Raw genomic sequence first — 14,882 nt, 5'->3', positions numbered from 1 at the left:
CAACAAGTCCCACTCATTCAACCCTTTCCCCAACCACCTTCATTCTCTCAGCAGTTCCCTCCCTCCATCCTAAGATGGCCCAACACCCTCAATCCTTCCCCCACTCCCTACCACCTCCAGCACTTCCCTCCCCACACAGTGCCACTCACTCAACCTTTCTCTCCTTCCCCACCCACACATCCCTCCTCCTACATATTGGACCATTGAGTCATATCAGACCAGAAACATTAACCTTTTTTCTCTCCACAGATGGTGCCAGACATACTGAGTTTTTTTTAAGCAGTATTCAAGTTTCAGTGAGGTCAGCATGAGAGTGGAATATGAGCTATGCATCCAATTGCTTGACATTGCTAGTAGTAGTAGGGACCGCAGTTTCTCTGATGGAAAAGATTTGGCTCCAGAAAATATGGATAAACTAGGATAAGTTACTCTTGTATTGACGTACGTCTGTCATTGAGGGAGTGCTAAGAAAGTACAGTGGAATTTGACCAAGGAGGTACATATGATTAAATTAGTTATGAGGGCCAAAGTCACCATTAAATGTGTACAGCTGACGATTTTTAATTCTCAATAAGGGCAATGCTTTCAATGTTATCTGTTTAGACTTCAGCAAGGTTTTTGATAAGGCCCCACCTGGTGCACTGATGGCAAAGGGAAAGCCCATGGGATCGAAGGAAAGTTGGTTAACCAGGCCCTGAACTGTTTGAAATGGCAGGTCGTAGAGGGTGATGGTCGAGGGTTGTTTTTGTGACTGGAAGCCTGTGTCCAGCGGGTTCCACTAGGATCAGCACTGGGGTCCTTGCTGTTGAGGTTTATATAAACAATTTAAAACTGAACGTAGGAGGCTTTGAGGATAGTACAAAACTACATGGAGTGGTAAATAGGGCAGAGGATAGCCTTACATTACAGAAGGGCATAGACAGGTCAGTCAATGTGCTGAATCAGTGGCAATTGGAATTCAGTCTTCATATTTAAGAGGTGATACACTTAGACCGTAAAACCATAAGCTTCAGGAGCAAAAATAAGCCATTCAGCCCATCAAATCTGCTCTGCCATTTTGTCATAGCTGATAGGTTTCTCTGCCTTATTCTCCTTCGTTCTCCCCTTGATCCCCTTACAAATCTATAACCTGTCTATCTCGACCTTAAATACACGCAATGACTTCACCTCCACAGCCCTCTGCAGTAATGAGTTCCCCTTAAATACACGCAATGACTTCACCTCCACAGCCCTCTGCAGTAATGAGTTCCACAAAGTCACCACCCTCCGACCGAAGAAATTCCTCCTCATCTCAGCTCTAAACGGCCGTCCCTTCACTTGGAGGCTGTGCCCCTGGGTCCCAGTCTCTCCTATTAATGGAAACATCATCTCCACATCCACGCTACCCAGGCCTCTCAGGATTCTGAACATTTCAATTAGATCCCATCCTCTCCCTCCTAACTCTATCTCATTCAGACTCAGAGTCCTCAACTGCTCCTCACATGACAAGCCCTTCATCCCTGGGGTCATTCTTGTAAACCTCCTCTGGAACCCCTCCAAGGCTAGCACATCATTCCTTAGATACGGGGTCCCAAAACTGCTCAGAATATTCCAAATACAGTTTGGCCAGAGCCTGATACAGCCTCAGCAGTACACCTTGCTCTTGTATTCTAGCACTTTTGAAATGAATACTAACATTTACCTTCCGAGCTACCAACTGAACCTGCATGTTGCCCTTAAGAGAATCCTGAACTAGGATCCCCAAGTCCCTTTATACTTCAGATTTCCAAAGCCTTTCCCCATTTAGACTCTATTTTTCTGACCAGAGCGCATAATCTCACACTTTCCCACACTGTATTCCACTTGTCCCTTCTTTTCCCTCTCTCCTAGTCCATCCAAGTCCTTCAGCAACCTTCCTACATCCTCAACACTACCCATCCTTCCTTGGCTGGGTATCTTTGCACCATCTGCAAACCTAACAACAATGCCATCATAAGATAATAAAATGTGAGGCTGGATGAACACAGCAGGCCCAGCAGCATCTCAGGAGCACAAAAGCTGACGTTTCGGGCCTAGACCCTTCATCAGAGAGGGGGATGGGGTGAGGGTTCTGGAATAAATAGGGAGAGAGGGGGAGGCGGACTGAAGATGGAGAGAAAAGAAGATAGGTGGAGAGAGTATAGGTGGGGAGGTAGGGAGGGGATAGGTCAGTCCAGGGAAGACGGACAGGTCAAGGAGGTGGGATGAGGTTAGTAGGTAGATGGGGGTGCGGCTTGGGGTGGGAGGAAGGGATGGGTGAGAGGAAGAACGGGTTAGGGAGGCAGAGGCAGGTTGGACTGGTTTTGGGATGCAGTGGGTGGAGGGGAAGAGCTGGGCTGGTTGTGTGGTGCAGTGGGGGGAGGGGACGAACTGGGCTGGTTTAGGGAGGCAGTTGGGGAAGGGGAGATTTTGAAACTGGTGAAGTCCACATTGATACCATTAGGCTGCAGGGTTCCCAGGCGGAATGTGAGTTGCTGTTCCTGCAACCTACGGGTGGCATCATTGTGGCACTGCAGGAGGCCCATGATGGACATGTCATCTAAAGAATGCGAGGGGGAGTGGAAATGGTTTGCGACTGGGAGGTGCAGTTGTTTGTTGCGAACTGAGCGGAGGTGTTCTGCAAAGCGGTTCCCAAGCCTCCGCTTGGTTTCCCCAATGTAGAGGAAGCCACACCGGGTACAGTGGATGCAGTATACCACATTGGCAGATGTGCAGGTGAACCTCTGCTTAATGTGGAAAGTCATCTTGGAGCCTAGGATAGGGGTGAGGGAGGAGGTGTGGGGGCAAGTGTAGCATTTCCTGCGGTTGCAGGGGAAGGTGCCGGGTGTGGTGGGGTTTGAGGGCAGTGTGGAGCGAACAAGGGAGTCACGGAGAGAGTGGTCTCTCCGGAAAGCAGACAAGGGTGGGGATGGAAAAATGTCTTGGGTGGTGGGGTCGGATTGTAGATGGCGGAAGTGTCGGAGGATGATGCGTTGTATCCAGAGGTTGGTGGGGTGGCATGTGAGAACGAGGGGGATCCTCTTTGGACGGTTGTGGCGGGGGCGGGGTGTGAGGGATGTGTTGCGGGAAATGTCATCAGTTCCTTTAAGGTTCTTGAGTGGATTTATAGCTCGGGTCGAGTCCTCAGAACTATTCTAAAGGGTCATTCAACCAGAGACATTAACTCTGATTTCACTTGACCAATGCTACCAGACCTGAGCTTTTCCAGCAATTTCTGTTTTTATTTCTGATTTCCAGCATCCATGGTTTTTTTCTCCTGTTTTTACCAGCAGGGTGGCTGGAGAGTTACAGTTATGAAGAGAAATAGGACAGACTGGAGATAGCAGGAACTGACGATGCTGGAGTCTGAGATAACAAGGAGTGGAGCTGGATGAACACAGCAGGCCAAGCAGCATCCGAGGAGCAGGAAAGCTGATGTTTTGGGTCAGGACCCTTTTTCAGAAATGGGGTAGGGGAAGGGGGCTCAGAAATAAATAGAGAGGAGGGGACAGTGATAGAAGGTGGATAGTGGAACAGATAGGTGGGTCAGAATATGGACAGGTCAAGAGGGTGGGAATGAAGCTAGTAAAGGTGAGAATAGGTAGATAGTGGGGGTTGTTCAGTGAGGTGGGAGGAGCAATAAGGTGGGAGGTAAGGAGGCAGGGTGAAGCTAGTAGGTGAATGTAGATAGGAAGTGGGAGTTGGTCAGTGAGGAGCGAGGGGCGGGTAGATGGGAGAGAAGTCAGACAGGTCAAGGAGGCTGGGGGGGGGTAGATTTTGAAATTGATAAAGTCCACATTGAGACTATTGGGGTGTAGGGTTCCAAAGTGGAATATGAGGTGCTGTTCCTCCAGTTTCCGGGAGGCGTCGTTGTGACACTGAATGTGGCCCACGATGGAAATGTCGTCCAGGGAGTGGGAGGGGGGAGCTGAAGTGGTTCGCAACTGGGAGGTGTTGTCATTTGTTCCAAACCGAGCATAGGTGCTCCACAAAGCGGTCTCCGATCCTCCGCTTGGTGTCTCCGATGTAGAGGAGGCCACATCGGGAACAGCCAATACAATAGACCACATTAGCCGATGTGCAGGTGAACATCTGTTTAATGTGGAAGGTTTTTTGGGAGCCTGGGATAGAGGTTGGGGTTGGGGTTGGGGTTGGGGTTGGGGGGAGGTGTAGCACCTCCTGCGGTTGCAGGGAACGGTGTCAGGGGTGGTGGGGCTCGTGAGGAGTGTGAAGCGCACAAGGGAGTCACGGACAGAGTGGTCCCTCCGCAAGGCAGAGAAGGATGGGATGTGAAATACATCTTTGGTAATGGGGTCAGATTGCAGGTGGCGGAAGTGGCGGAGAATGATGCCTTGGATCTGGACGTTAATGGGGTGATACATAAGAACTAGGAGCAGAAGTAGGCCATCTGGCCCCTCGAGACTGCCCCACCATTTACTAAGATCATGGCTGATCTTTATAAGACTCAGATCCACTCACCCATCCACTCAACACAACCCTTAATTCCTTTACTGTTCAAAAATTTATCTAGCCTTGCCTTAAACACATTCAGTGTGGACCTTCAATCGCTTCACTGAGCCGGGAATTCCACAGATTCACAACCCTTTGGGTGAAGAAGTTCCTCCTGACCTCGTTCCTACATCTGCTTCCCTTTATTTTGAGGCTATGTCCCCTCGTCCTACCATTTAAAACATAGTCCATTTTGCTGTTATTCCCAACAAAATGGATGACCTCACACTTATCAACATTGTACCCCATCTCCAGACCTTTGCCCACTCACTTACACTATCTATATCCCTCTGCAGACTTTCAGTGTCTTCTGTACACTTTGTTCTACCACTCACCTTAGTGTTATCTGCAAATTGGGACACACCACACTTAGTCTCCAACTCCAAATCATCTTTGTAAATTGTAGACAATTGCGGTCCCAATACCGATCCCTGAGGCACACCACTAGCCACTGACCGCCAACCAGAAAAACACCCATTTACCCCCACTCTTGGCTTTCTATTGGTCAACCAATCCTCTGTCCATGCCGATACATTACCTGTAATACCGTGCAACTTTATGTAGCAGTCTGCGGTGTGGATCCTTATCAAATGCCTTTTGGAAATCCAGATACACCACATCCACAGGTTCCCCATTGTCCACCGTGCAAGTAATAAAGAACAAAGAAAATTACAGCACAGGAGCAGGCCCTTCGGCCCTCCAAGCCTGCACCAATCCAGATCCTCTATTTAAATCTGTCACCTATTTTCCAAGGATCTGTATCCCTCTGATCCCCGCCCATTCATGCATCTGTCTAGATGCATCTTAAATAACACTATCACGCCCGCCTCTACCACCTCCGCTGACAACATGTTCCAGGCACCCACCACCCTCTACGTAAAGAACTTTCCACGTATATCTCCCTTAAACTTTTCCCCTCTCACCTTGAAATCCTGACCCCCCTAGTAACTGAGTCCCCTACTCTGGGGAAAAAGTTTCTTGCTATCCACCCTGTCTACAACTCTCATGATTTTGTAGACCTCAATCAGGTCCCCCCTCAAGCTTCATCTTTCTAATGTAAACAATCCTAATCTACTCAACTTCTCTTCATAGCTAGTGCCCTCTATACTTGACAACATCCTGGTGAACCTCCTCTGCACCCTCTGCAAAGCATCCACATCCTTCTGGTAATGTGGCAACTAGAAGTGAACGCAGTATTCCAAATGTGGTCAAACCAAAGTCCTATACAACTGTAACATGAACCTGCCAACTCTTGTACTCAATACGTGTCCAATGAATGAAAGCATGCCATATGTCTTCTTGACCACTCTACTGACCTGCATTGCCACCATCAGGGTACAATGGACCTGAACATCCAGATCTCACTGTGCATCAGCTTTCCCCAGGGCCTTTCCATTTACCATATAGTTCGCTCTTGAATTGGACCTTCCAAAATGCATCACCTCACATTTGCCTAGATTGAACTCCATCTGTCATTTTTCCACCCAACTCTCCAATCTATCTATATCCTGCTGCATTCTCCAACAGTCCCCTTCACTATCTGCGACTCCACCAATCTCAGTGTCACCTGCAAACTTGCTGATCAGACCACCTATGCCTTCCTCCAAATCATTTACATATATCACAAACAACAGTGGTCCCAACACGGATCCCTGTGGAACACCACTGGTCACAGTTCTCCATTTTGAGAAACCCCCTTCTACTACAACTCTCTGTCTCCTGTTGCCTAGCCAGTTCTCTATGCATCTAGCTAGTACACCCTGGACCCCATGCAACTTCATTTTCTCCATCAGCCTACCATGGGGATCCTTATAAAATGCTTTACTGAAGTCCATGTATATGACATTTACAGCCCTTCCCTCATCTAACAACTCTGTCACTTCCACAAAGAATTCTATCAAGTTGGTAAGACGTGACCTTCCCTGCCCAAAACCATGCTGCCTATTGCTAATAAGCCCATTTTCTCCCAAATGGGAATAGATCCTATCCCTCAGTATCTTATCCAGCAGCTTCCCCACCACTGGGGTCAGGCTCACCAGTCTATAATTACCTGGATTATCCTTGATACCCTTCTTAAACACAGGAACAATCTTAGCAATTCTGCAGTCCTCCAGGACCTCACCCGTGCTCAAGGATGCTGCAAAGATCTCTGTTAAGGCCCCAGCTATTTCCTCTCTCGCTTCCCTCAATAACCTGTGATAGATCCTATCTGGATCTGTGGATTTATCCACCCTAATGCCTTTGAGGAGACCCAACACTTCCTCCCTCCTTATGTCGACTTGACCTAGAGTAATCAAACATCCAGCCCTAACCTCAACATCCGTCATGTCCCTCTCCTCAGTGAGTATTGACGCAAATTACTCACTAAGAATCTCACTCATTTTCGGACTCCTCACATAACTTCCCCCCCTTTTCCTTAAGTGGGCCAACCCTTTCTCTAGTTACCCTTTTGCTCCTTATGTACGAATAAAAGGGTTTGGGGTTTTCCTTAACCCTGTTTGCTAAAGATATTTCTGACCCCTTTTAGCCCTCTTAATTTCTCGTTTCAGATTGGTCCTACATTCCCGATATCCTTCCAAAGCTTAATCTGTTTTCAGTCGCCTGGACCTTACATATGCTTCTTTTAGCTCTTTGCTAGTCGCACAATTTCACTGTCATCCACGGTTCCCTAATCTTGCCATTTCTATCCCTCATTTTCGTACCGACATGTCTGTCCTGCACTCTAATCAACCTCTCTTTAAAAGGCTCCCACATATCAAATGTGGATTTACCCTCAAACAGCTGCTCCTAATCCACATTTCCCCGCTTGTGTTGAATCTTGCTATCATTGGCCTTCCCCAATTTAGCACTCTTCCTTTAGGGCCATTCTCATCTTTGTCCTTGAGTACTGTAAAACTTGTGGAATTGTTATCACTATTCCCATAGTAGTCCCCTACTGTAATATCAACCACCTAGCCAGGCTCATTCCCCAATACCACGTCCAGTATGGCCCCATCCCGAGTTGGACTACATACAAACTGCTCCATAAAACCCTCCTGGATGCTCCTTACAAATTCTGCTCCATCTAAACCCCTAACACTAAGTGAATCCCAGTCAATGTTGGAAAAGTTAAAACCTCCCATCACCACCACCCTGTTGCTCCTACATCTTTCCATAATTTGTCTACAAATTTGTATCTCTATTTCATGCTCACGTTTGGGAGGCCTGTAGTGCAGCCCCAACATTGTTACCACACCATTCCTATTTCTGAGCTCTGCCCATATTGCCTCACTGCTCAAGTCCTCCATAGTGCCCTCCTTCAGCACAGCTGTGATATCCCCTTTGACCAGTAATGCAACTCCTCCACCCCTTTTACCTCCTTCTCTATCCCACCTAAAGTATCTATAACCTTGGATATTTAGTTGCCAAAATTGCCCTTCCCTCAACCAAGTCTCAGTAATAGCAACATCATATTCAGGTACTAATCCAAGCCCTAAATTCATTTGTCTTACCTACTACACTTCTCACATTAAATCAAATTCCCCTTCAACCACCTGTCCGTTTGTATTCATCATCTGCTCTCTGCCTACTCTTTCCCTTAGTCACACTGATGTCATTATCTAGTTCCTCACAGGTTTTAGTTACTACCTCCTTACTGTCCACTAACCTCCTTATTTGGTTCCCATCCCCCTGCCACATTAGTTTAAACCCTCCCCAGCAGCGTTAGCAAATGCAGCCCCAAGGACATTGGTTCCAGTCCGGCCCAGGTGTAGACCGTCCAATTTGTAATAGTCCCACCTCCCCCGAGAACCGGTCCCAAGGTCCCAAAAATCTGAACCCCTCCCTCCTGCACCATCTCTCAAGCCACTCATTTATCCTGGCTATTCTTTCATTTCTACTTTGACTAGTACGTGGCACTGGTAGGGATCCTGAGATTATTACCTGAGGTCCTACTTTTTAATTTGGTTCCTAACTCCCCAAATTCTGCTTGTAGGACTTTATCCCGTTTATTTCCTATATCACTGGTGCCTATATGCAGCACTACAACTGGCTGTTTGCCCTCCCCCTTCAGAATGTTCTGTAGTCGATCTGAGACATCCCTGGCCAATACACCCGGGAGGCAACCTGCATTTGATAGTCTTGTTTTCAACCACGGAACTGCCTATCTACTCCCCTTACAATTGAATCCCCTATGACTATAATCCCTTCCACTTTTTTTCCTGCTCTTCTGTACAGCAAAGTCAGCCGTGGTGCCATGAACCTGGCTACTGCTGCCTTCCCCCAGTAAGCTATCACCCCCAACAGTATACCTGTTTTGGAGGGAGATGACTGCAGGGGAACCCTGCACTGCCTTCCTGCTCTTTCTCTGCCTTTTGGTCACCCATTCCCTTTCTCTCTCAGCAATCCTAATCTGTGCTGTGACCAATTTGCTAAAAGTGCTGTCCACGGCTTCCTCAGCATTGCGGATGCTCCGAAGTGAGTCCATCCGCAGCTCCAGAGCCGTCATGCGGTCTAACAAGAGCTGCAGCTGGACACACTTTCTGCACGTGTAGGAGTCAGGGACATCAGCCTGAGCTCCCACATTGAGCAAGAGGAGCATAACACAGGTCTGGGATCTCCTGCTATTTTTACTCTTAAGCTTAACTTAGTCCGACTATAATATCAAATAATAGGTAAATGAAATGAAAAATCTATTACCAACCACTCTACTTACCAGCACATGATTAAAAAAATCCTTACCTTCTCAACACAAAACTGCCCAAATATATCAGTTCACTCACCTTCCCAGAGCGCAATTCGACTGCTGCCACTCAGCTCCGCTGCCAAAAGTATGGTTTGATCTACCTGCATGAAATGATCCTGGATTTTGTCCTCAAAGAATTCCACCAAATTAGTTAAACACGACCTACCCTTCATGAACCCATGTTGGACGTTCCCAATTGGACAATTTATATCCAGATGTCTTGCTATTTCTTCCTTAATGATAGACTCAAGCATTTCCCCCGCACGACTGAAGTTAAGCTAACTGGGGTTACCAGCTTTTTGTCCTTCCTTTTTTAAACAGTGGCATCACATTGGCTGTTTTCCAATCTGCAGGAACCACCCCAGAGTCCAGTGAATTTTGGTAAATATTACTAGTGCATGTGTTATTTCCCCCATCACCTCTTTTAGTATCTTGGGATGCATTTCATCAGGGCCAGGAGGCTTGTCTACCTTTAGCCCCATTAGCTTGCCCAGCACTGCCTCCTTAGTGATAATGATAGTTTCTAGGTCCTCACCTGCTCTCACCTTCTTGCCATTAGTTTTCAGCATGTTATTTGTGTCTTCCACTGTGAAGACCGACACGAAATAACTGTTTAATGTCTTGGCTATTTCCTCATTCCCAGCTACTAAACTGGTCCTTTCAAGGAAGAGAAGGCCAATGTTTACCTTTGTGAGGACAAGGGGAATTCTGTCTTTGTTGTTATTGCAGGGAGGAGGTGTGAGGGCTGAGGTGTGGTAAACGCGAAAGATGTGGTCGAGGGCATTTTCAACACGGCAGTGGGGGGGGTGGGGGGAATTGCAGTCCTTGAAAAATGAGGACACCTGGGATGTCCGGGAGTGGGATGCCTCTTTTTGGAAGTAGAGGTGGAGGAATTGGGAATAGGGGATCGCACTCTTTAAGGAAGGTGGGTGGGAGGAGGTACAGTCTAGGTAGCTGTGGGAGTCGGTGGGCTTGAAATAGATATCAGTTTCTAGGTGGTTACCAGAGATGGAGACAGAGAGGTCCAGGAAGGAGGGAGAGGTATAATAGATGGTCCATGTGAATTTAAGGTTGGGTTGGAAAGTGTTAGGAAAGTTGATGAACTGTTTGAGTTCCTGATGGGAGCACGAGATGGTGCCGATACATAGATGTAACGGAGGAAGAGGTGGGGGGCTAGGGCCAGTGCCTTAGGACAAAGTGGAATTGTTCTCCTTAGAGCACAGGAGACCGAGGGGACATGAATGAGATGAATAAAACTATGAGAAGCACAGACAGGATAGGCAGGAAGGAAGGAAGTTTTCCCATTGATAGAGGGACTAATGACTGGGGGGCACAGCTTTAAAATGAGGGGCAGGAGGTTTAGACGAGACGTGAAGTAAAAATAAACTTTTTCAACCAGAAGGTGTTGGGAACCTGGTACTCTGCCCATAAAAGTGGTAGAGACGGGGACTCTCATAAAATTGAAGTATCTAGATGTGTACTTGTGACACCAAGACTTACAATGCTATGGGCCATTGCTAGAGAACTGGATTGGAAGAGTTAGGTATTGCAATAGGCTAAAGTCCCTTTTTCCTCTCCCTTACATCTGTAGGAAAACACTGTAATAAAGGCGAAAGGACCTACCCCATTCACCTCCTCCATCCTTCGATTTTTCTTGCCCCCTCACTCCTCCCACTTCCCTACCCCCTCCCTTCTCTCTCCCCCCCGGGGGGAGGTGGCCCAGGTCCCTACCTGCTGCCGATCCTCCGACAACATCTTCCGCAAAGCAGCGACCTCACTCGCCGCCGTCTTTCACCACCGCCGCCTGGCGCCAGCCCGGTCGTCCGGGCAGCAGGGGGCGGTGATTATCCCCACCTCCCTGGCACTGAGCTCCTCCGGGCAGCAGGGGGCGGTGATTATCCCCCATCTCCCTGGCACTGAGCTCCTCCGGGCAGCAGGGGGCGGTGATTATCCCCCATCTCCCTGGCACTGAGCTCCTCCGGGCAGCAGGGGGCGGTGATTATCCCCCATCTCCCTGGCACTGAGCTCCTCCGGGCAGCAGGGGGCGGTGATTATCCCCCATCTCCCTGGCACTAAGCTCCTCCAGACAGCAGGGGGCGGTGATAAACCTTCCCTCTAAACACTGAACTCCTCCAGACTGCAGGGGGCGGTGATAAACTCACCCTCCCATACACTGGACTCCTCCAGACTGCAGGGGGCGGTGACACGAGGAAATTCCAGCGGTAAGGAGACCCTGTAGTGAACAGTGCAGACCTGTGGAAATTTTAATATACCAACCCTGCTCAATCAGAGGTAGAAAATCTCAAAAATCAAACTTTGTTTTTTTTAATCACATATAAACCAATGGAGAATGACAACTGATTTATAAATGTTATGAATGGCTTATTGTTTCTAAAGTGTGAAAGTTCTTCACAAAATTATTAAAAATGCTTCACACCAGGCTTCTATCAGATGCTATTTCCCCTTCATTTCCCACACAACTCAATGCAACTAAATATTAATATGAGGGAACAAGTTCAAATTTGATGTAGTAGGAACTGCCGGTGCTGCAGTGAGAGATAATAGTGTGGAGCTGAATGAACACAGCAGGCCAGCCAGCATCGGAGGAGCAGGAAGGCTGACGTTTCAGGTCAGGATCCTTCTTCAGAAAAGCTTTCCTGCTCCTCTTAGCCTGCTGTATTTGTCCAGCTCATCAGTTCAAATTTGAGATAATGAAACGTGAGGCTGGATGAACACAGCAGGCCCAGCAGCGCCTCAGGAGCACAAAAGCTGACGTTTCGGGCCTAGACCCTTCATCAGAAAAAGGGGGATGGGGTGAGGGTTCTGAAATAAATAGGGAGAGAGGGGGAGGCGGACCGAAGATGGAGAGTAAAGAAGATAGGTGGAGAGGAGAGTATAGGTGGGGAGGTAGTGAGGGGATAGGTCAGTCCAGGGAAGACGGACAGGTCAAGGAGGTGGGATGAGGTTAGTAGGTAGGGGTGGGAGGAAAGGATGGGTGAGAGGAAGAACAGGTTAGGGAGGCAGAGACAGGTTGGACTGGTTTTGGGATGCAGTGGGTGGCGGGGAAGAGCTGGGCTGGTTGTGTGGTGCAGTGGGGGGAGGGGACGAGCTGGGCTGGTTTTGGGATGCGGTGGGGGAAGGGGAGATTTTGAAGCTGGTGAAGTCCACATTGATACCATTGGGCTGCAGGGTTCCCAGGCGGAATATGAGTTGCTGTTCCTGCAACCTTCGGGTGGCATCATTGTGGCACTGCAGGAGGCCCATGATGGACATGTCATCTAAAGAATGGGAGGGGGAGTGGAAAGGGTTTGCGACTGGAAGGTGCAGTTGTTTATTGCGAACCGAGCGGAGGTGTTCTGCAAAGCGGTCCCCAAGCCTCCGCTTGGTTTCCCCAATGTAGAGGAAGCCACACCGGGTACAGTGGATGCAGTATACCACATTGGCAGATGTGCAGGTGAACCTCTGCTTAACGTGGAAAGTCATCTTGGGGCCTGGGATATGGGTGAGGGAGGAGGTGTGAGGGCAAGTGTAGCATTTCCTGTGGTTGCAGGGAAAGGTGCTGGGTGTTGGTGGGGTTGGAGGGCAGTGTGGAGCGAACAAGGGAGTCATGGAGAGAGTGGTCTCTCCAGAAAGCAGACAAGGGTGGGGATGGAAAAATGTGTTGGGTGGTGGGGTCGGATTGTAGATGGCAGAAGTGTCGGAGGATGATGCGTTGTATCCGGAGGTTGGTGGGGTGGCATGTGAGAACGAGGGGGATCCTCTTTGGGCGGTTGTGGCGGGGGCGGGGAGCCAGGGATGTGTTGCGGGAAATGCGGGAGATGTGGTCAAGAGCGTTCTCGACCACTGTGGGGGGAAAGTTGCGGTCCTTGAAGAACTTGGACACCTGGGATGTACGGGAGTGGAATGCCTCATCGTGGGAGCAGATGCGGCGGAGGCGGAGGAATTGGGAATAGGGGATGGAATTTTCGCAGGAGGGTGGGTGGGAGGAGGTGTATTCTAGGTAGCTGTGGGAGTTGGTGGGCTTGAAATGGACATCAGTTACAAGCTGGTTGCCTGAGATGGAGACTGAGAGGTCCAGGAAGGTGAGGGACGTGCTGGAGATGGCCCAGGTGAACTGAAGGTTGCGGTGGAAGGTGTTGGTGAAGTGGATGAACTGTTCGAGTTCCTCTGGGGAGCAAGAGGCGGCACCGATACAGTCATAGTTTCTAGGTCCTCCATCAGTTTTCGGCATGTTATTTGTGTCTTCCACTGTGAAGACCGACACGAAATAACTGTTTAATGTCTCGGCTATTTCCTCATTCCCAGTTACTAAACTGGTCCTTTCAAGGAAGAGAGGCCAATGTTTACCTTTGTGAGGACAAGGGGAATTCTGTCTTTGTTGTTATTGCAGGGAGGAGGTGTGAGGGCTGAGGTGTGGTAAACGCGAAAGATGTGGTCGAGGGCATTTTCAACCACTGCGGTGGGGGGGGATTGCAGTCCTTGAAAAATGAGGACACCTGGGATGTCCGGGAGTGGAATGCCTCTCTTTGGAAGTAGAGGTGGAGGAATTGGGAATAGGGGATCGCACTCTTTAAGGAAGGTGAGTGGGAGGAGGTACAGTCTAGGTAGCTGTGGGAGTCGGTGGGCTTGAAATAGATATCAGTTTCAAGGTGGTTACCAGAGATGGAGACAGAGAGGTCCAGGAAGGAAGGAGAGGTATAATAGATGGTCCATGTGAATTTAAGGTTGGGTTGGAAAGTGTTAGGAAAGTTGCGGTTGCAGGGGAAGGTGCCGGGTGTGGTGGGGTTGGAGGGCAGTGTGGAGCGAACAAGGGAGTCACGGAGAGAGTGGTCTCTCCGGAAAGCAGACGTGTCCATCGTGGGCCTCCTGCAGTGCCACAATGATGCCACCCGAAGGTTGCAGGAACAGCAACTCATATTCCGCTTGGAAACCCTGCAGCCCAATGGTATCAATGTGGACTTCACCAGCTTCAAAATCTCCCCTTCCCCCATCGCATCCCAAAACCAGCCCAGTTCGTCCCCTCCCCCCACTGCACCACACAACCAGCCCAGCTCTTCCCCTCTACCCACTGCATCCCAAAACCAGTCCAACCTGTCTCTGCCTCCCTAATCTGTTCTTCCTCTCACCCATCCCTTCCTCCCACCCCAAGCCGCACCTCCATCTCCTACCTACTAACCTCATCCCACCTCCTTGACCTGTCCGTCTTCCCTGGACTGACCTATCCCCTCCCTACCTCCCCACCTATACTCTCCTCTCCACCTATCTTCTTTTCTCTCCATCTTCGGTCCGCCTCCCCCTCTCTCCCTATTTATTCCAGATCCCTCCCCCCATCCCCCTCTCTGATGAAGGGTCTAGGCCCGAAACGTCAGCTTTTGTGCTCCTGAGATGCTGCTGGGCCTGCTGTGTTCATCCAGCCTCACATTTTATTATCTTGGATTCTCCAGCATCTGCAGTTCCCATTATCTCAAGTTCAAATTTGAATTGTCTTCTAATTTGCATCTACTTTTCGACCTGTGGTCTTCCTGGAGATTGCCATTGACCCTGTGAATGTTGAAGATTTGAAAGCCTGCATGTAATCCTCGACCTGCATTTAAGACATAGGAGTGGAAGTAAGGCCATTCGGCTCATCAAGACCACTCCGCCATTTAAATCA

The 14,882-nt window shown here is 49.0% G+C and overlaps 1 protein-coding gene across 3 annotated transcripts in view; it reads right to left on the bottom strand.

Moving 5' to 3' along the window:
* The window catches only part of LOC125464068 (solute carrier family 2, facilitated glucose transporter member 11-like), a 64,296-nt gene extending 53,249 nt beyond the window's left edge, over positions 1–11,047 (bottom strand). The window contains exon 1 of one of the 3 annotated variants that reach the window (XM_048556084.2): positions 10,961–11,047. Coding sequence is in view for 1 of the 3 variants with exons in the window: in XM_048556083.2 (XP_048412040.2) it covers positions 10,961–10,984 (24 nt within the window). In the remaining 2 variants the exon portion in view is untranslated. Of the gene's footprint in view, positions 1–10,852; positions 10,891–10,960 lie in introns of those variants that run through there. The other 2 variants (XM_048556083.2, XM_048556085.2) reach the window with 2 other exon arrangements.
* Positions 11,048–14,882: the final 3,835 nt, after the last annotated feature.

This window comes from Stegostoma tigrinum, chromosome 26 (genome assembly GCF_030684315.1).
Source record: "Stegostoma tigrinum isolate sSteTig4 chromosome 26, sSteTig4.hap1, whole genome shotgun sequence".
Classification (NCBI taxonomy): Eukaryota; Metazoa; Chordata; class Chondrichthyes; order Orectolobiformes; family Stegostomatidae; genus Stegostoma; species Stegostoma tigrinum.
Note: the sequence above shows the minus strand (reverse complement) of the source record. Positions and strands in the feature narration are given on the sequence as shown.